Source organism: Malus domestica, chromosome 05 (assembly GCF_042453785.1).
Source record: "Malus domestica chromosome 05, GDT2T_hap1".
NCBI classification, from domain to species: Eukaryota; Viridiplantae; Streptophyta; class Magnoliopsida; order Rosales; family Rosaceae; genus Malus; species Malus domestica.
The window spans coordinates 45348671-45370686 of NC_091665.1; the positions used below are offsets into that span (position 1 = coordinate 45348671).

General features: G+C 36.6%; 2 protein-coding genes, 1 long non-coding RNA gene and 1 other non-coding gene across 6 annotated transcripts; 1 reads left to right on the forward strand and 3 right to left on the reverse strand.

Moving 5' to 3' along the window:
- The first annotated feature begins 388 nt into the window (after positions 1-388).
- LOC103408777 (uncharacterized) lies at positions 389-3432 on the forward strand. Of its 2 annotated transcripts, none has more exons than XM_017325099.3 (6): positions 389-855; positions 1028-1870; positions 2001-2191; positions 2285-2491; positions 2607-2667; positions 2774-3432. In XM_017325099.3, exons 1-6 carry the CDS (start codon positions 634-636, stop codon positions 3344-3346), a joined length of 2097 nt encoding a protein of 698 aa, XP_017180588.3. In that variant the 5' UTR covers positions 389-633; the 3' UTR covers positions 3347-3432. The 2 variants fall into 2 exon arrangements, with proteins under 2 accessions (XP_017180588.3, XP_008345824.3); XM_008347602.4 differs by having other exon boundaries at positions 495-855; positions 2771-3432.
- A 3394-nt stretch (positions 3433-6826) lies between these two features.
- LOC103408778 (peroxidase 42-like) lies at positions 6827-9584 on the reverse strand. The gene is made up of 4 exons (XM_008347603.4): positions 8855-9584; positions 8426-8614; positions 7984-8149; positions 6827-7607 (listed from the first exon to the last, which is right to left on the reverse strand). The coding sequence occupies exons 1-4, from the start codon at positions 9092-9094 to the stop codon at positions 7195-7197; spliced, it is 1008 nt and encodes a 335-aa protein (XP_008345825.3). The 5' UTR covers positions 9095-9584; the 3' UTR covers positions 6827-7194.
- Positions 9585-12185: 2601 nt separating this feature from the next.
- Positions 12186-16681, reverse strand: LOC103434498 (uncharacterized). 2 transcript variants are annotated; one of them, XR_011580899.1, is made up of 4 exons: positions 15975-16681; positions 12990-13421; positions 12803-12853; positions 12186-12663 (listed from the first exon to the last, which is right to left on the reverse strand). It is a non-coding gene; the product is annotated as an uncharacterized lncRNA (long non-coding RNA). The 2 variants fall into 2 exon arrangements; XR_011580900.1 differs by having other exon boundaries at positions 12990-14253; positions 15975-16668.
- On the reverse strand, positions 13128-13259 carry MIR7127A (microRNA MIR7127a). Its single transcript, NR_129525.1, is given in 1 exon segment — positions 13128-13259. It is a non-coding gene; the product is annotated as a microRNA MIR7127a (primary transcript).
- Positions 16682-22016: the final 5335 nt, after the last annotated feature.

Genomic DNA, 22016 nt, shown 5'->3' on the forward strand with positions numbered 1-22016 from the left:
AACTTCATTCTTTTTAAAAAAGATTAGTTGGTGGCTTCACTACGATTGGAAGCCAGAAAGACTTATAGAAGTACGTCAGCCATCTGCTACCATTATGTGATTTATCAGTATTAAAGATTGAACTGAAGACGTGTCGGGTGAAATACAAACTTGAAATTCGTCCCCGATCATTGAGACAACCCGTGATAGTTGTTATGATTATCTACTTTGATATGAGAAAATAAATTAGTGAAGAGAAAGGATCTCTGCACATTATTCATCTTTTTTATGTATACTTGTGTTTATTTTTATTTGATTTATTCAGTCTAAATATCATAAATAAATATAAAAACGTAACAAAAAAGAATGTGAAAATCACTTTGATAGATGAATAGATTTGATGTAGAGTGAGTAACACTGAAGTCTAATGAGAGAGGAGGGAGAGATGTGCACGTGCAATTGCATGTCTGCCCCCTCGCCGCTCTACTTTTCCAATTTACAAACTGAAACAAAAGCCAAGCAACGAAAGAAAAACCCTCCACTTTTTGCAGTTTTTTGCTTCATAGGGTATTCAAATCTTGCTTAAATATGTTATCTTTCTTCAGAATTCATTTTCTCTAAGGATTTAGTTCTTAATTGGTGTTTGTCTAATCAATGGTGGAGCTTCACTCTTGTGCTCCTCTGGTAAATTCTTCTGCACTGTGCGCTATAGAGGAAGGAATGAAAGGTGAGAGCGTCAATATCGTTGCAGAGATTTCGGCCGAACTCGAGAGGGAACGGCAGAAGAATGCAGAACTCATGGGGAGGATACTAATTCTTGAAGCTCAATTACAAGAACGAGAGAAGAAGGAGCCTCCACATCGAGCAGACGGACAAGTAAGACCACCATTTTTATTTTTTGGTTGTTTCTTTGTTTTTAAATAATTGTTAGTGCACTTTAGCAGTGTTTGAGAACACTTCTGAAATGGCTAAGAGCGCTTTCTGACAACTAAAAACACTTCTAATGAGTAGAGCAAATGTTAATGCCACACCCATTATTTGGATGCAGGACCGTTCTTCCAATGCAATGACAAGAAACTTAAAGAAGTTCAAGCGACGGAAGACAGAACTCGACAACAATGGAATCGAAGATGGAAATGTTATCCCAACCGTAATGGCTTTGCAGAAGAAGCACCACAAGCAATGCTTGGCCCTTAAAGATCGAATTCTGGAAGACCGTCTAGTCAACTGGATGAGCATGGAGGAAACTCAGTTTTTGCATTTAGGAAAAGTTAAAGATGGCGGAGATTCAGCAGACTGCGGTGTCACTGATGATAGCGATGACGAAGATGATGATTACCGGGAAGAGGATTATGTTAATAATGCCTGTAAAGAAGGGGAAGTTGCTGATGATGTTTCAAGAATTGTTAGTGAACCGAAATGTGAAGTTGTTGATAAGGGATTGGATGCGCAATGTGAAATAGTTTTTGCAGGTGGGAACGAGCCAGTGATTCCAAATGCGAACCAAGAAACGAATGAACCACCCGATACAGGACCAGTTTGTGATGAGATGCAACTTCACACCGGAAACAATAAGGAACCTAGTGATTTTGGAAGTGGCAAGGTGCCATCTGATACCCTTAATTTCTCAGAGTTTTTCCATGCAGGATCAACAAGCACATCGCAACAGAAAAAACCTCCGAAGGTGGCATTCTGCCCGAAAGAAGTGAAGAGAATAATTGATTCAGAAGCCCTGCTGCAGAAAAATGCTCAATCCCACACAATGAGGAAGATCATAGTTTTCGCATCACTCGGAATAAGGCACGGCTGTGAAGATATATACGAATTAGACTTCAATCATTTCAGCATTTTAAGGAAGGGAGAACCATTCGTGTCTTCGAAAGATCCTGGGGTAAGGAAATTTAGCGTTATGCTTGCTCTAGTTCTTGTCCTTGCACAAATAGTCTTTCAATTCCCTTTCATTGCGACATTTAACATAAATGATTTCTGTGACATGTTTTATTATCTTAATTTAATACTAGGAGCATGTTCTGTATGAGAATCCCGGTGTTCGGAGGAAAGTATTTTACCCGAACCAACAGAACCCGACATTATGTCCTGTTAAAATACTCGAAGAAGAGAAGGCTATGCGACCATCGGATTCTAGCTGCCCATCATGGCTATTTCTCTGCATAAAGTATGGCGGAAGAACACGAAATCTTCCCCAAAATGAGTAAGCATTATTGGAGTCATTAACTTTTAAGTCAGCAGGGATTTCTGTTTTGCAGCTTAACTTAAAAATTTTATCTGCATAAATATGTTTCAGATATGTCAGGCAGCGTATGGGAAGAAACAAGCTGAAGTCTTTCGGGCCACTAATGTGTCGAATGGCAATGCTCGTTCATGTTCGCAGTGGGAGCTTCTTCTTCAAGACCTTGGGCATCACTCTTCTTTTCATGGCTGGTTTTCCTGATGATCTGGTTCAACGAGAAACTAAATACCGGAACTTAGACTTGCTTCAGAAGTATTATAGGTATTTCATCCTAAGATACTACTAGGAAATGAATATTTATGGAAAAGCTATTCGGATAGTTTTTGTATCTTCGAAAATTTGTGAATTCTAAAGCACGACGTGATTTTCCTTGTAGGACGGATGAGGATGCTGAAGAGGAGGAATTATTTCTTCCACATCCTATGACTAGTGATACTGTAAGATCAACTTCCCGGTTCATATATCTGAGCACTTCCTAGTTTCGACTTAACGTTGACAAATATATTCGAGTTTCTGAAGACTGATGTTGTTTTCTTTCAGCAGGCTAGTCCCAGTTCTCAGCAGTTCTGTGGCAAGTCTGGTTCAACAAAAACAAAGGCGAAAAAACAAACTCACCCAAATAGCAAGCCTAACATACAGAGATCGTCATTCCCACAGACTGCACTTTTGAGTTCTGCACCTCCTACACAATTTGGAGGTCATCAGACCTCTATTCTTCACGCTCAAGCAATGGCAACATTCCTGTCTCAGACGCCATTAGATGCTCAACCAATCCCAAACAGTGCAATCGCGAATGCTGGTACGAGTATCTCCTACTCTGGTCAAACCCCGTATCACATTTTTCCACCACAACCAGCAAACACCTTTATGCCTATGGTATATTGGCCTCCCCCAAACACATTTTCTCCGGGACCTTATCAATCTACATATGGGTACCAATCTTTCCCTTCTACCGGAAACTACTTCGTCCATCCACAGCCCTATTACAACCACCCGGCTTGCAGTCCATTGATCCCTAAAATGGTGGAAGCAGCAGGAAAAAATGGCGTGGCCTCGGCGGAAGCTGATAGTGGCTACGATTGCAGTTCAAGCAGTACTGAACCAAAGAAGAATTAGCATATCTGTCTTCCTTGTAAATTACCATAGCTTGAGCTACCTTATTCTTAATAAAAGACAGATGCAAAGTGATGCATTTTTGGTCCTCTGCTTCGCATCATCCGCTATGTAATTTTCAAAATTCGTGACGTTCAATTTAGCTTCTGCTAAGTTCACAGTGGAGATAGTACATAGCACACTTCACTTTAGTCATTGCATCTGCAACGCCTTTTGCATCGCGGTAAGGTAGAGGTTTTGTTCAATTCCTCTATCTTGTCCTCAATACAAGAAAATAAGCCTCATTTTTGGTTTTTGTGACAGATCTCGTCGTCATTTTAACTCAGAACATCCAGAACAGAACAACCAAGCACCAAGATCTTTAGCAGGGCATGCTTATGAAGCAGCAAGATCTAAGCGATCAATGAACCAAAGATATCCGATTCCCCAAGCAACGTCAAGATTTTCACCATCCTTTTTCGGGGCAATGCTGATCAAAGCCAGATTTCGTTCTCTTTTACTTGGAAAATCACACATCACTGGAAAATATCCAAATATGCATGAATTAATCACACAATTACATGTCAATTAAGCTAATTTGACAAAGTAGGGATCTTCATTGGCATTAAAAGTCAGCACATAACATTCGAAATTCATAACATTTTGCTAGCAGAGCTAAGCTTGATTAGGGTTGTACTAATACCAACTAAATACTACCATTTCAAGCTAACTAGTCCCAATTCAGCAACTCCGCCCCAACGGAACTCGATTTCCGGCCTCAAACCAAGTACGTCTGCGAAGGATCAATCTTCTCCTTGGAAACAAAGCACACAAAATCAGGAACCTCCTCAAAACCATAAGACAACACCAGAGGTTCTTTCATAACCACGAAGCCCTCGGGCCCTATCGCAACCTGGTAGCCCTCCTTCGTCAGCTGACTCACAGAAATCAAATTCCGCTTCAAACCCGGCACGTGCATCACATTGTGCAGCACCCACCGAGCCCCACTCGGTAACTTGACACGCACGTCACCTCTTCCAACAATGTCCAAGGCCGCATTGTTTGCCAGGTACGCCTTGCCGTAGTTTCCGGCGGTGTACTTCTCCATGATCCCCTGGAGCGGCGAGCATTGGAAGGCGGCGCGCCGGGGGTGGTGATCCACGACTCCAGCGGGCTATCGACGGTCAAAAACAGAGCTTCGTTGATCACTTCGATGGTGTTGGCGGCCCCAACGGTGTGCTTCTTGAGCCTGCAATTCTGGCTGACGTGTCCACATTTGCCGCAGTGCAGGCAAGCGTCCGCCCATTTTCCGAGACCCGAATCCATTGCAGAAGTCCTGGATTTTCTCTCTCGCGAAGAAGAAACCCTAACTGCGATTTGATCGGGGCATTTGTCGTTCCCAATTCCAAAGGGTTCGGTTTATATAAGGGCTTAGGGTATCTTGGGCTGCTGAGACTAGGATTCGGATCAGGCCCATTGGGCCTGATGAGTGAACATATCCATTTGACAATTTTTTCCACCAACATATTTTTTCGGCTTATATACATCTACGCCCCATGAAACTCAATTTGAGTCTTAGTGAATCCCTTGAAGCTCGAAATGTGTTGCTTATTCTCTTTATGGTGCTTAACTTCATTTATATCTCTTAAATTTAATTGAGTCTCACTTAACTCTTTTAAGGTTAAATACTTCATTGAAGCCCACACCCTCTCTCTCATTATAGACCTTTGCAACCAAGTGTGCGATAAATTATTGATTCAAAGGCTACGCTCCTGAAGGTCTTTGAAACCATCTCAAATAGGGTTCCCACGGATGGCATACCCATTCGTACCATCTCAACAGCTCCCTTGCTTTAGTTCTACGAAACTCGAATTATGTCTCATATTTTCATTCCCCGTTCGTCCGCTAGCAAATTTGTTAAAGCTGATGATGTGGAATAAATGGGACACATTTTTCTCATTTCAACATCTTCATTAATATAGAAGTAGGTTAAATAAGTTAGCCATAACAGTGTGACCCTCCTCGTATACCCAAATTTGATTCCCTCTTCAAAATTCTTCCTCATGCATCCGGAGTAGGCTTATTGGACGTGAGCATTCACGAATTGGCACAAAAACTCAAACTCAAGTCAAAATGGCCTTATTAGGGCACGACGGGTGCCCCTTTTCACAATCTTTTCTTTAGTTTAATGTCTTCATTAGCTAGGTATACAATTATCATGGACCTTGTATCTATTGGCTAAATATGCGACAAGGAATATCAATTGCGGATGAGCAATAGTGCACAAGATAATAATGTATTATATGTGAAAGAGAGAAATTTCGGTAAATTGCTTAATTACGATAATTCTTATACAACTTGTGAGACTTACGTAGAGTCGAGTGAGATCAAAATACATGAGAGTCTCATACTTTTGTAAAAAGTGCTTGATTATAAATGACGCGGTCCATGGACTCAACATCGATCCATATACCCAAGTTGTTTCACATCTAAGAACAAGAGATTTTTCAATGTGCTTGAAATATGAGACGACACCACATATGTTATTATAGGATCAGGGTCCTCTCCTGAGCAAAGGGTGAGGATCCTCTTGACCAAGCCCATCGGGCCGTTGAAAATTTATCCAACGGTTACAATTATTAAAACTTTTAGAGGGGCCCCCTGTTTGTAGCCGTTGAATAAAATTTCAACGGCCTTATGGGCTTGGTCAGGAGGATTCTCACCCTTTGCTCAGGAGAGGATCATGATCCGTTATTATATAAGTGGTGAAAAGTTTTTTCTTTAGGTGTCACTTTACTTATATAATGACATATCACGTATGTGTCTGTATTTCAAACATACTGAAAAATCTCTTTCTACTAATTATCAATGTGTAACAATCTGTCTCTAGGATTCACATCTAAAGACATTAGGATTAGATCCAATGCCATCTGTTGCCATTTGAGCTTTTCATATGCTTTCTTTCCTTTTATATCATTGCTTGTCTTGGCATTTTCTAATTATTTAAAATCAATAATGCAAAGCTTGTAGAACCATCCTCTAATTATTGATTCTGAAGTCCCTTTCTTTATACTACCGACCCACCAACCGAAATTTAATTAGTCCACTTATCGCTTATCTCCTTTATTTGAGATTCAGAATCTTATCAATAATTTAAATGATATTATTACACTAGGAGGAGAGAAAGTTTGGTTAAGTCATACAACGAGTAACCTAATTTGGTATCGAATTTTCCATTTACTAGATTCAAATCTAAGACCTCTCACTTATAAACGAAGAGAAATATCACCATACTGTAGTACTGACTACTGAGTAACAACAATACTATTACTTTAAACAATATTAAAAAGAGAGGGTTTGAATATGATAAATAAAGAATTATATGTGATTTATACAATCCACCACGTCAAATTAGTCGAGCATAACCATAAACGAGGCCGCGGGATGGGTTTTGATTATATAATTAGTTTCACAACATCATCATGATGTGCGAACGATGCTTAATTTGCAAACATGAATCATCAATAATTATTGAAATTCATACATCATAATACATTTTAAAAGTTCAAACCATCCATAAATACATACACACATCCCGACATCCATCCACCATGTCCATCTCACCCCAAGAGAAGAAGCCAAAAGATACAACGAAACCCTGCATCACAAGCAGTGCATCACGAACAAGGGCAAACATGTACAACAAACCACATACCCTTTAACCCTAGCACTGACCAACTTCCATAAAAACAAAACATACATCTAGGTGAAAAAAATAAAGCATCTTATTATCCAGCAACTTGTCGCACACAATTTCTCCATTAGTTGCATAACTTAAGAAGATAAGTGCTTCTTGGAAAAGCTGCTTTTTTCTAGTCGCGGATCTTGTTGGCAACATTGCACTGCTGTCGGATCTCGCCCTTGTTTCCAGTGAGAGGGTTGTTCTCGGAGAGAATGGTGAAGGCTCTCGAAAACTCCTTGAAGAAGTAGTCTTGGCTCTTGGCCATTTTCTTGACGTAGGGTTTTGTCCTCTTGTCCGTGGCTAGCTGGTGGTCCACCATCATCAAACCCTTGTTGTCCAAGATGTTTCTGTAGTAGTTATTATCGAAGATCATGGGGGTACCACGGTCATTTCTCACGTACTGAACGGCTTTGGGGTCGGGGATAGCATCAGGGCACTTCTTGAGCATGTGAGGGACATGATCAGGGTTGAGCTGAGGGTCAACCTCTGGGTACAACCGGTGCACCAGCTTCACACAGTGTGTTCTTCCAACGCTGTGAGCTCCTGTAATTGGTTACAATAAATAAGACCATAATTTTCGTTTCTGATAATGTTTTATATAAAAAAATTACTAGAGAACGGTTACAATAAATAAGACCAAATTTTACGTTTCTGATAATGTTTTATATAAAAAAAATACTAGAGAACAAAAAACAACTATAAACTATGTTTCTCTAAAAAAATTCGTTTGCATCATAGAAGCACTTGTAGCACAAGCGATTTCTAAAGAAGCATCTCAAACGAGGCCTAAAAATGCTTTCGGGTTGAAACAACACTTAAAAAGTGTTTCCTTAAGAAGGATTTTTCTCAAAAAGCACTTAGATTTTTATTTTAACATTTGAAAGCGCTTCTAGTAAAAGCTTTTCTAGAGCATATATACCTAGAAGGGCGACCACACCGGGGGTGTCAATGCCCATGTCAGCAAACTTCTCAAGGACAACGGACATGCTCTCATTGTGGTCAGGAAGGTATTGCTCAAGGATCTCAGCTCTGCTTCTCCTTCCATCTCTTCTTCCAGTTTTAAGAGGAATGAATGGGCCTCCTAGCTGAGAACACAGTAAATAAGTCAAAAATATGGTTTAGTTAAATATTTACTTCAACAGTTTAGCAAAACGACATAAAAAAGTAAAGAAAATAAATAGATCTGAGTACTAATTCTTCGTGATTTTGACCTTTATATTAAAAAGGAAAATTACTAAATTAGATTTGAGAAAAAAAATTAACCAAATTCAGATCTCTGCTTTACAGAACATAGTTGTGAACCAAAAGTGGATAAAAGCAGAAAGTCAAGGGAAGATAAATTAGGTAAAGAGAAAATATACCCTAACAACACCCTCTCTTGCAGACAAGACAAGAATATCTGAGCAGGAAACAACACCAGGGCACTCCCTCTCCAAAGCTTCTTTAATCTCTTCAATGTACCTAAAGTTTCTCATACCGAAGCTCCTGTCCATCTCCTTCTCAGACAACGATCTCCTTGTTGAGTCCAGCAGCAGAGATGCATCACATGACTGCATAAAGATAACAGTTGGTTAATAATTTCACTAGTAGAAACACCTAGCAAATTACGGGAGTTATTGTGGCGGTATCTCAAGAAAGGGCTAAAAGTTCTTTCAAGTGCTTTTTCCAAGAAGTACTTGGATTTTCTGAGAAAAATTAGGACATGTTTACAATAAAAGCACTTCTAGCATAAGCACTTTTAATCTAAACATTGCCTACAAAAAAAGTGACTCGTATGAATGAATATATACCTGGACAGCACAGTCGTGAAAGATGTTTCTGAGCCAAGAGAAGGCGGTGTTCTTGTGGCGCTTGTAGAGAAGCTTGACTTGTTCTCTGATCACCTCTTCAGCCTGAGGACACGTGTCCCTGTAGAAGTCGGTGACAAGACCTGGATCCTGCTCATTGCTCTCAGCAAAGCAAGAAACTGCTGAGAGAGAAAGCAAAGCAAAGAAGAAGAAGAGAATTCTGGAAGAAGAAGAAGAAGCCATGGTTTTGTGCTTCTGCTTTTGTTGGTGGTGATATCAGTAAAGTTCACTGAGCTGAGAGGCTCTTTAAATAAAAGGAGAGATGGACAAATGGTATTAAAATATGCGACACTGTAGCTATTTTGGGGAATTTACATGTGATGCTTTTGACCACCTTCAGCATTGTATTCACTGCTCTAATTAACTACCAGACTCGAACTTTAATGCTCTCATTTTGTGCTCAAATTTGTCACTTTGTAATCAGAAATTTTACGATGCACCGACTGAACTGGATGCAATATTTTAGTGCTTTTTTAACAAACAATAGTATTTAAACTACGAGAGTGGGGAGTAAACAAGTTTCATAATATGTTTGCTATAATAATGTGATTCATCTTCATTTTTTTTTACGAGAATCGAATCTAATATCTCTTATTTACAAGTGAAGAGAAATATCACTAGATCGTATAATTAAGTAACCTTAGAGAGGTTTTTCAAGTTATGGATAATGTTTGTGGTCCTCTTGAAGGGAACTTACTTGTTCTCTCATTTATAATTAATACATTTTCGTTGAACATCATAATCAAACCTGTTTTTATCTTTATTATAATTTAAAAATCATATCGCAAAAGCTATCATTCTACATACTATAAGTTAACGACATAGCTATTAATTATAAAACTAAAGCTTAGTTGACAAAGGAGAAGTTATAAAATTATGATCACCTTACTTGTAAAAAAAATTGTTCATTCTAATCCTCTCTAAGAAAAGTAAAATTAAAAGGGATCATTCATCGCGAATCCTCATCTGATCTCCTTCAAATAAACAACCATTCACTTTTCTTTTTAATAATTAGAGAGTAATTCATTTTAATCCGATCATGTGCTCTAAACGATGCATATTACATAATCTACAGTTTAATGTAGCTCTAACAAACATAAAAATTAAAATTGCCGTAATATAAAATTATTCAGAATAAAGCGTTCCTGAGTGCCACTGAAGCCGAATGTAATGCGGAAAAGCAATGGCAAAAACTATAATAATTGCATGCCGGCTCATGGGAAGAAAAGAAAAGGAAAATAAAATAGTATAACATTATCTTTTGGAAAAAGAAAAAGAAAAACTAATGAACATAGTTTGAAAATTTTGAATTTTAACGATAAAGACAAAATAAAGGGTAAAATGAATAGTACAATAATTGAATTTTTAGTGTAAAAATATGATTTTTCATTAAAGTGAACAATACGATGAGCTTTTCGTTAAAGTTCTCAAAAGAAAAAAGCCCTTTCAAATCAAATTACTCATTGCCAAACAAATAATACAATTTAGTTTTGGATTGTTTTGAGATTATAGAATGATAATGTAATCCTTGGAAGTAAAACTTGTACAAGAAAGTGACCTTCCAATTTCAACACAACCCAAACGAAAGAGAAAAATTGAACAGAAGAAACGACAATTTGGTCTAGCATTATCAAACTCGTTAGTTTTTTGGTGAGTTGAACCTGAAAAGAACCACTATAATGTACGCTAATGATAAATGTAATGTTCTAAAAGGCGTTAGGCAGTAAGTAGGTGCATAAAGCCTAAACGTTTTAAAAAGTACATAATTGTATTGGAATATATAAATTGCAAAATAAAATGAGCGATCATCTAAATATTTAACAAGTCCGACAGTTTATTAAAAAAAATACAAAATAAAATTTATCTATTTTATGTCTAAGTAAACGTCTAGTCACATTTTCTTAATTTTTAAAGACATAAAAGTTAATCAAAACGCATCTAGACAATAATTTTTAAAGCCATCATAACACAGTTAATAATATGAAAATTGCGTGACGCCTAACTCAAGCAAAGCTAATATGGTCCCTAACAGTGACAAGGCTACCGACACTCTCACCCGCAATGAACAGCACTCATGTATACGTACCCTAAAGTTGTGTAGGTGGATCCCCAAGAGTAATGACACTGACAGTGTCTCACAGATTAATTATCTTCTTAAACTAATTAAGTATGGATCTCGAGCTGTTAAAGATGATTAAAGAGAATTAATCACATGTTTATTAATTAATAAGATAAAGAATCCTAGTTCCATGACTTTATGACCAAGTATCTCGAGATCCACATGGAGCATTGATTATCAGATTCCCCCGCTGACAAGAAAAATATTATCCACCACATGTGCATACTTTATAGAAAAATACTAGGAAAACTCTTTATAATAGGAATTTTGGATTCTTCATCGTTTCATGTTTCTGACATAATTTATATACTAAAATTATAAAGTATTATGATAAAAATATGAGACTGTAGAAAGTCATAAAGTGAAAGAGTACTAGCATTTCCCTGTTTCATATTATATAGAAATGAATCGTGTACGAAATCCGCAAATCAAGTCACGTTGAGAGAGAGTTTTTAATGTGACATGAATACGGTCTGGTTGATCAAATGTAATAATATAATTGATTGCGCATTTACATTTTTTTCAACTATTTATATTAAACACTTTTTATCAATCCGTTTTCTTGATACCTTGGAAATAAACTCGTTTCATGTATGCGGGAGTATAACGCTTATAATTAGACATTCTATCTTTGACGTTATTCATCTAAAAAGTGTTAAAATCAGTCGCACAATACAACATCTTTTTTTTTTTTTAATTAAATCCCATTGCAGAAGTTCCTCATTCCAAAACATATTTTTATTGACTGTTTCGAGTCCTACAAAATGTTGCCCTGCGTTGACAATTTGACATTTATACGTGAGCTTCCTTAATACACAAATCAGCTGGATTTCCAATTTTATGTCCAATCTGTACTCAGAAACTAGAAGAGGGAACCGCATGACATTGTGATGGCCACCCGGCTTAAGACGCTATTGAACAGCTGTACTGTTTTATGTCTTGAGCCAGACAACCATGCGATCATGTTCAGTTCTATAAATTTTACCATCAAATAAAATTTAGAGACGAGAAGTAGATAGAATGGACCACGCGGCCGTCCGGTTGAAGACACTATTCATGGGGTGAGAAGACCAAAAACAGGTGGTGGGAGTGTCTTTTTGGCCGGACGGTGAATGTTCAAAATTCTGCATCGGATGAAGTTCAAATACAATGAAATACAAATGCAATTCAATTTTTCATTGACAAAATTTTATCTGGTTCAATCATCAGAAACAAAAGGAAAAATTCAAAACAAAACTCGGATACATTCAATATCATACATGGTCAATGAATCTACTAACCAGCAAATCCTTGTGCATCCCTCGTCTCTCGGTTTTAATTGAAAATGTGATAGGTAACAAAATCTTCTATAATCTACTAACCACAACTTCTTTGATTACTTGATGAAGCATCACTAGCTGCCATGCAAGCTGAACATCCAAACTCCTGAAGGATTTTAAACAAGTGAAAAACGCCCAAATCACCAGTCAATAACCAACAATTCATCTTGGATTCTTGATGTTGCAGCAGAGGATGCGAGATGCTGTTTGTGCTGGTCCTCCTAGGCATTTTGCTGGCAGGGGAAAAACATACACTGTCATATGTTTACACTTGTTGCATAAATCCAGAAATAATGGATGTATCCCTTTAGAGCCTGCACTGCCCAAGAAGTAAATTCATTACTTGAAAGAAAGAAAAAAGGAACAAAATGATGATTCAGGATGATGAATGTACATTCATAAATTAGTTAAAAAACGAAAGTAAATTCATGGTTCACGAGACTTGGGACTTACTAGTCCGGCAATATTTTCCGGTGAAGAAGAGAACCGATGAAAGGCGCTCATCTGTCCCAATAAAGAAAACGAATTAAAAGTTTTTTTTGTTTATTTAGAACAAAATATAAGAAATTACGAGTGAAAAAATATTAAATAAAACCACAGAGTAAAGGTATGGTGCAGAATGAAACTCAAAAATTAATACCTTGAATTTCTTGTAGTGCCTTGTGATAACCAGTAGGGGAACCACATAGGACAGCGTTTCGTGGATATGGAGGTGGAGGTAGTGTACCCAATACCAATACCTAAATAGAGGTAGAGGAGGCGATGGTGCTGGATGACTATTGGAAAACTCATCCAATTTGTCAGAGTGTTCTAGCTGTGCCATTAATTGGGTGGTACGTATGGGAGTGGGAGAAAAATTGGTTCCATAACACAACTGAAACACTATGACAAATTCGATGAGTATTCCAATGATTCTTTAAGTTGGTTTTATTTGTCAACCTTACCGAGCCTTCCAGTATTTTACGAACAACATAAGTTATGTAGCTTATCTTTGATTCAGATCTCATTTGAGAATGATGATTATCCAGATCTCATTTGAGAATGATGATTATCCAGCAGATATTATAACGGTCTAAAAAATAGAAAAAAAACTTAATAAATTATTTTCGTTTGCAGTCAAAGCTTATAAAAACAAACAAAAATACATAAATCACATAAAAATTATATGTATACTCACAATGATTACAATTCAAGTTGTTTCAATAATACCTTAAGATAAATTGAGAGATTTTAATCAAACATTTCAGTTAACGTTGTTTGTAGAGCATCTAAGTCATTTGTGGCACCATCAACAATCGTATCCTTCCTAAACATAACAGTAACAACCTTCCTAACAATCCAATATAAATTTTCATAGTGGATACTTCTAAAAGTTTCTCTACCAGATCTGTATTTCATAAAACACTCAAAAATTACCTTCACAATATAGGGTATTTCTAGTAAAATAGCAGTTGAATTCTGCAATTCGAATTTGTTCAAAAATCAACCTAAATAATCTTTGAGCGAACATTCCACATTCTCAGTAAAAAATAAAACGCCTTACTGACTATTTTGAATAGAAAATTATATACTAAGAAAATTATTAGATATAAACTTAAAAGAGTCGAACTTCAATTTCTTTTATGTTAGAGAGTTTAAAAATAAACATTGGCTTGACATGAAGTCTTATATTAAAATGTGACTTTATTGTGTGCACATGCTCCAATCCAAGTAGAGAGAATATCCATAAATAAATATAAAATTTTTAGAATATAAAAGTTTAATATAATACAGATAAAAAATAAAAGGAAATGATTAGAGTTCTCTAAGAAAGTTAAAATTAATACCTTATTGCTGGAATTGGGATTATGAATGCAAAATGTCTAAAAGAAACTAAATATATTAATTTTGCTTGCAGTCAAAGCCTACAAAAAAAAACATAAGAATTATATGCATACTCACAATGATTTCTGATCAATTTGTATCAAGAGTTCCATTGAACATTTATGTTAATTTTAACTTTCCTATGAATCCTAATCATTTCTGTGAAACTTTTATATTATGAAGATTTTATATTTTTTTATGTGTATTTTCTCCCCTGCAGTTCGATGTATCACCAGTTTTACCTCCACTGAGCTACTTTTCTATTTCATCGAAGCACATGTGCACACAACCTTGAATCATACAGTCTTCAATGAAATACTTCATGGCAAGGCAATGTCTATCTTTAAACTCTCTTAACATAAAAGATATTTTGCAATGGAAGTTTGACTCTGTCCACTTTAGAAGTGATAATTTTCTTAGCATACAATTTTCTGTTCAGAATAGTGAGTATGAGTGTTTATTTTTTAGTGAGAGGGTGAAGTGTTCTCTTAAAGAATATTTAAGTCGTTTTCCAAACAAATTTGAATGACAGAATCCAACTGCAATTATACCAAAGATTCGTCATGTTGTGAATTCTAAAGATCTTTTTGAAATACAGTTCTGATAAAGAAAATTTTAGACATATCCACCTAAAAAATTTATATTGGACTGGTAGAAAGATCGTCGGTGTTATGTTTAGGAAGGGCTGAGTGCCATTGATTTGGATCGAACATTTCAATTAACGTGGTTTGTAGAGCATCTAAATCAATGATATTCGGATCCTTCCTAAACATAATACCCACGATTTTCCTACCAGTTCAATATAAATTTTCGAGGTGGATATGTTTAAAATCTTTTTTATTAGAATTGTATTTCAAAAAGATCTCCCGAACCCCCTTAACAACATGACGAATCTTTGGTATAATTGCAGTTGGATTCTGCCATTCGAATTTGTTGGGAAAACGACCTAAATAGTCTTTGAGAGAACACTTCACCCTCTCACTACAAAATAAAGACTCATACTCACTATTCTAAACAGAAAATTGTATGTTAAGAAAATTATCACTTATAAAGTGGACAGAGTCAGACTTCCATTGCATAATATCTTTTATGTTAAGAGAGTTTAAAGATAAACATTGCTTTGCCATGAATTTTTTCATTGAAGACTATATGATTCAAGATTATGTGCACATGTGCTTCGATGAAATAGAAAAGTAGCCCAGTGGAGTAAAACTGGTGATACATTGAACTGCAGGGAGAAAATACACATAAAAAATATAAAATCTTCATAATATAAAAATTTCACAGAAATGATTAGGATTCATAAGAAAGTTAAAATTAACAGAAATGTTTAATGGAACTCCTGACACAAATTGATCAGAAATCATTGTTAGTATGCATATAATTCTTATGTGATTTATGTTTTTTTTTTTGTAGGCTTTGATTGCAAGCAAAATTAATATATTTAGTTTCTTTTAAACATTTTGCATTCATAATCCCAGCAATAAGACATTAATTTTAACTTTCTTAGTGAACTGTAATTATTTCCTTTTATTTTTTATCTGTATTATATTAAACTTTTATATTCTAAAATTTTTATATTTATTTATAGATATTCTCTCTACTTGGATTGGAGCATGTGCACACAATCTTAAGTCACATTTTAATATAAGACTTCATGGCAAGCCAATGTCTATTTTTAAACTCTCTAACATAAAAGAAATTAAGAATATAAAAGTTTCACAGAAATAATTAGGATTCATAAGAAAGTTAAAATTGATACCTGATTGCTGGGGTAGGGTTAGGGTTTGGTGGGGTAGGGTTAGAGTTTGGGACTTTGGATGCAAAATGCCCAGCACAAGCAGCAGTATCATCCTCTGCTTCAACATCAAGTATCCAAATCCAAGATTTCTCTACATTTTCTTCCTTCTTTCTCTTTCTATCTTCATTTTCTTCCTCTTTCTCTTTTTATTTTCTTTTTCTGGAGAGAGGTCATTTCCCTTACCGGAGGCAGATAGTAGAGATGCGAGGAAGATGAGTGGAAAGAGGGAATGGAAGAGGGAAAATGAGGGAGCGGGACGTGAGGGAGGGAGAGCCGGTTGACATAGGGAAAAAATAAAATAAAATTGGGGAATGGGACGTGAGAGAAGAAGTGTGAGATTTAATAGTGAAAAAGTAACGATGATGTCAGATGGAGTGGAAAAGTGGGAGATGGAAGTTGAGGGATGAAAAAGTAACAATCGATCCAAGGTGAAGGATATTCCTCAACCATTATGATTTTGTTGGGGATGGAAGTTGAGGGATTTGATCAACTGAACACATTATAAGACATAATGAATGTATGAGGGAAGAAATCAGAGAGTTCAAGTTTGGGTTTTTGGGGGTTGGTCTGTGAATTTTACTACGAAGTGAAAGGGAAGAGAAAGCTGGGACGGCTGTCAGAGCTCGCGAACACGAGAGGAAAACAAGTTTCAGATGCCTACCTCCCCAACCCTAGCCCCTTTTTATAAAGGTTTAGTGGAAGGGAGAACATCAGCCAATTACACATTTAACCTTCCATTTTCTTGTCATTGCGAGGGTAAATTGGGAACACAAATTAATCTCGTGACAACACGTTTAACAAGGCATTTGATTGTGAAATTAAAGTCACTCATTACTTATCAAAGTAAAATAATATTGTTATAAAAGAATAAAATAAAATAAATCATTAAAGTTCTGGTTCGTAGTTTCACTTTTCCCTCACCTGTCGCATCCTACTATTGCCAGAGCAATACTAATTAATTAGGGTTTATTTGGATATATTTTTAAAATGATTAAAAATATTTTTAATGAAAATATTTTTAAAATTAATATTTAAAAAAATTGCAAGTAAACCTGAAAAAGCACTTAAAATGCTTTTTGGATGAAACACATAGCTGGTGCTTCTTGCAGAAAATACTTCAAATGTTTTTGTAGACATTGAAATGGAATTTTCCGTATTTACAGTTTTTGAAATCCAAAAAGATTTTTTCAAAAAACGATTTCAATTATTTTAAAAATATATCTAAACGAACTTTTAATATTTTAAATCATTTAGTTCTGATCAGTGGGACCTACGTTTTAAATAATTTGGCTTTGGTCCGTGGGACCCACCCACGTGACCACTCCTCTTCCCCGTGTAGTTTCAATCTTCCCCTCAGCTGTCACTCAGCTATGTATCTCTCCCCCACACACACTCCTTTTTTTTCTTTCCCTCTCTGTACTTGCCCTCAATTTTAATTTGAAGTTGACAAATCTTTTCATTAATTTCGTATTTGCCCTTAAGTTTACAAATCGATCATTATTTCCAAAGGAAAATTAATGAAAAGAGCTTGAAAACTTTGAATTTTAATGATAAGGACAAAATAAAGGGTAAAGTAAATAGTACCAGGATTGACTTTTTAGTGTAAAAATGTGATTTTTGGTTAAAGTAAACAGTACCGGGTGCTTTTCGTTAAAATTCCCTATTTCCAATTCTTTCCTCGGATATTATCTAGCAGGCCAAAAATGTGGATCTTGAAGTGAATGCCCTATCAGCAATGACCCATCTACCCTCACTTGTTGGAATGAGACCGAGACAGCCCTTCCACTTTCGGTGCCCTCCCGTGTCCTTTTATTTTATGTGGTCACGGTCAAGGTCTAAAATATCGATAATATCGGAAATATCGGTAGTCCAAAAACACGGAAATTTCGATGGAAATATCGGGATATTATCGATATCGATAAAAATTGAATAAAAACCACGGAAATTGTAAGAAAAACTTAGAAATTTTTATTGAAACTTTGCAGGATATTTATTTAGTCAATTATCTATTAGTTTATCACAAAAAATTGGAAGGAAATGCATTACATGATGGATTTAATTAATTTAAGTTGATTATATAGCGAACTGACAAACATTGTGAGTGTAGAAAATATGTAGTAATTAATGAAAGAAGTTTAAACACACCATAATCATTTATATATAATGAATTAGTACAATATTTTACACTTTATACAATGCATGGTAAGATACATGAGTGACTTAGTACCACATAGAGTTCCTATCAAGGTCTAAAATATTGAAAATATCGATAGTCCAAAAACACGGAAATTTCGATGGAAATATCGGGATAATATCGATATTTTAGGCAATGGTCACGGTTAAGTCACGTTAACATTTTATATTCTTTTTTTATAGAGATAATAAGACAAAAATGAATAGTAATATAAAATGTTGACGTGTCTTAACCGTGACCACACAAACAGGGAGGTACGAGAAGTGGGAGGGCAAACAATCCTTGTCCGACCCGATCAGCCACTCCGTGTGAGAAAACATGTTATGGAAACCACATCAGAACCTTGTCTTTGACAAAGTGCCTAACTTGCATAGTATAATACATAAAGTGAAGGCACAAGTTGAATGATATTTATATCCGGTTATCTCCTTCAAGAACAATGCATCGATCACCAACTGAATTGGCTTGAACATTTTGCCGGAGTGCCTCAGCAGCATGGGGATTCCATTCACAATCATGAACTAGTTTTACGTTGGCCCTGGTCAACCAACATTATCACGTAGAAACAGCATCCATGAAGGCAACTTGAAGGGCGAAAAACAACATCAGCAGCAATTGACTGTCTATTTCTATGTCCTATACACTTTAAGATTTGACAAATCTGGAAGAAATCTGAAATTGGGGATCAAGAAACAAACTCTGTATATTCTATTCACGAGTGAGATATACCTGACAAGAAATGGCAGAACAAAATTTCCAATATCAGCAAACAAATCTACAACAATCTCATGTCTGCAATTCAGGGAGGCCATGCGGAGCTTCTCAGAATGGTTTCCCCAGGAGAACATGCATTTAGTAGTATCGAAAGAAAGAGTTTTCCATTTTCGCGATGCTCAACCCCTCCATTATCTCCTACAAGAATCTCCAAGTACTGTCCCTTGTAGCCGTTGATGCAACTCGACCCTGTTGCAACAGATTCAAGTCTTGAATATATGCAAATGATAGTCGTATGCATAGATCAAATAACCACTCATGAACATGAGTAAATCAAATAACTACTAAACAACCTTCAAGAGTGTACATTAGTTACTTGGCGTGCAAGGGGATGAGCGTTAAGTGATTTGGAAATAACATGCCAAAGCTCCATCCCTAGTGAGTCTCATATTGGATTCTTGAACGATTGTGCCGGAAGGACAACTATATCTCCAGGACGCTCTAAGAGTTATGCAGGCAGTTCTTTCTCCTTTACCAGCAAGCCCGCAACTTCATTGATTACTTTCGAAGGAGATTTGGCAGCTCTCTTGACTTCAACTGCCAGCTTAGTGGCACCAAATTCCTTTACAATGTCCAAGGCTTTTGAATAGTTCGCCTCAGTAAACGAGAATTCTTCTCATATAACTGGTTTAACAAAGTGATCAGTCTGTCCTTCAGATAAATCTGTCAAAGGACACTTGTTTTCTTTAAACACACTTGAAAAATTTGCGTTTGCGGGAAAACAAAAATGTGAGCCGCCTTTCCTGGAGTACACCTTCCTTTCAAGATCTAACCATCCAAACTTCTTCAATGGTGATCTGGAAGAGGATATATACATGCAACAGCCTCCAGGCTTTGTGGAAGAGGGGAAAGAAGACTTTAGTTTGCAAGCTAAGTAAATCAATATATGGTCCGAAGCAAGCATCGAGGCAATGGTTTATGAAGTTTGATCAAAAGGTAACTGACATTGGTTTCATTGAGAATAAAGTTGATGACTGCATCTATTTTAAGAATGTTGGTTCGAAATTTATTTTTTTATTCTATATGTGGATGACATACTCCTTGCAAGCAATGATTTAAATCTGTAGCTGGAAACCAAATTATTGTTATCATGAACCCTTGACATGAAAGACTTAGGGGAAGCCTTCTTTGTATGCGGCATTGAGGCCATCAAGGACAGATTCAGAAATTTGTTGGGAATTTCACAAAGGTCATACATTGAAAAGGTGTTAAAAATCTTCAATATGGAGTGTTGTTCAGGTGGTGAAGTCCCAGTGAGCAAAGGTGATAAGCTAAACAAGACTCAATGCCCTAGCAATGAGTTGGAGATGCAAAGCAAGCTGAGTAAACCCTATATATTATTGGTGGGAAGCTTGATATATGCACGAGACCAGACTTCTCATTTTCTACATGTGTGCTTGGCAGGTTTCAATCAAACACATGAGAGCAACATTGGGTGACTGCCAAGAGGTGATGAGATACTTACATAGAACAAAATCCTACATGCTCACGTACAGAAAGTCTGAAGAACTAGAGGTTATAGGGTATTCAGACTAGGATTTTGCAGAGTGTACTAGTAAAAAAAACACTTTGCGCGATGTACGTATATTCGTCGTGCAAAGTCAAAAATCGTTGCCCAAGGGTTTGTGCGACACAACCTTCGTCGCGCGCTAACCGTCGCGGCAAGGCAGTGACGCTAGGGTTTGCACGACGAAGAAATAACATGCGTCGCGCAAAGCCATTTTGCGCGACGCACGGACTACGTCGTGCAAAGTCACTTTGCGCGACGCATACCTATGTCGTGCAAAGCTTCTTTGCGCAACACACATCCTAGGGCGTGCGTCGCACAAACCCTTTTTTTTTTTTTTAGTGAAAAATATTATTTTTTTTTATTTTTCTGAAAAATACTTTTTTTTTATTTTTGATAAATATTGTAATTAAATTCTAAAGAATAATTAATTAACCAAGCAAAAGTATTTAATTATAAAATATATGAAAATGTACATACAAGATGTCCGAACAAAAAAAAAACTACAAGTGAACTAGGTTTAATACATCAAGATACTAGGTATCGGCAGGACGAGGTGGCTCTGAGGTCGAATATGGAGCAAGATAAGGTACTGGTAGCGAGATTTGGAGGCCGGACATCTGTATGGCTTGTACAAGTTCTTGCACCCTCTCGCTGAAAAGGACAATTATCTCGAATAACAGCACCACAGCTACTAGCAACGCCGTTATGCTACTGTGAGGTAGCCACTCCACAATGTCGCAGGTCATACGCAATCTTGATCTTGGAATTGGTCTAACATACGCCCTGTAACTCCTTCAGCATTCGACTAGGCCCTGGTGTTTTTTTTAGCTGGCCAAAAATACTTAAATTGTGAAAACCCTAAGCTTAAATTTGTACAAAAAATTCGACACAACCTCCCCTAATAGTATAGCATTTCCCAAAACCTTAAAACAGTAAAATAATAGTAATTCACAACCCACAACACATTTTCACAATCCAGCAAATTTTCACCATCATAAAAGTAATAGTTTTAAAATGAAAAAAAAATACAAAGTAGTGAGAATTAGAAAAAAACTACCTGGTGGCTGGGAGGCCTCACCCTCGACTTTGGATGCCGAGGAAGTCTGATCAGAAGGCTCCGGGTTGCGGCGACGTCGGTGAGGCCGCTGTGCACTGAGCGACTCAAAGGACACTGATGACGTCGATGAGACGGGCACCTGAGACGCCGTAGAAGTAGCCTCAGCAATGGGTGTAGGCTCCCAAATCAATGGAGCACTCACAGGTGGAGCAGTAGATGATAATGCGGGAGGCACATTGGTCACACTCCAACGACGAGTGATCAACTGCGACATCTATACACTTTTTGAACCATATAAATATAACATTAGAAACTATTCATTTCTTGAAAAAGAAATAACATGAATATAAAAATAATAATAAAATAAAACTAACATGAGGAAATTAAAGTTACTTTTGCATATCCATGAGCCATTACAAAGAAATAATTGCAGCATTATAAAGTAATAGCTTTTGCTAAATTTGATCA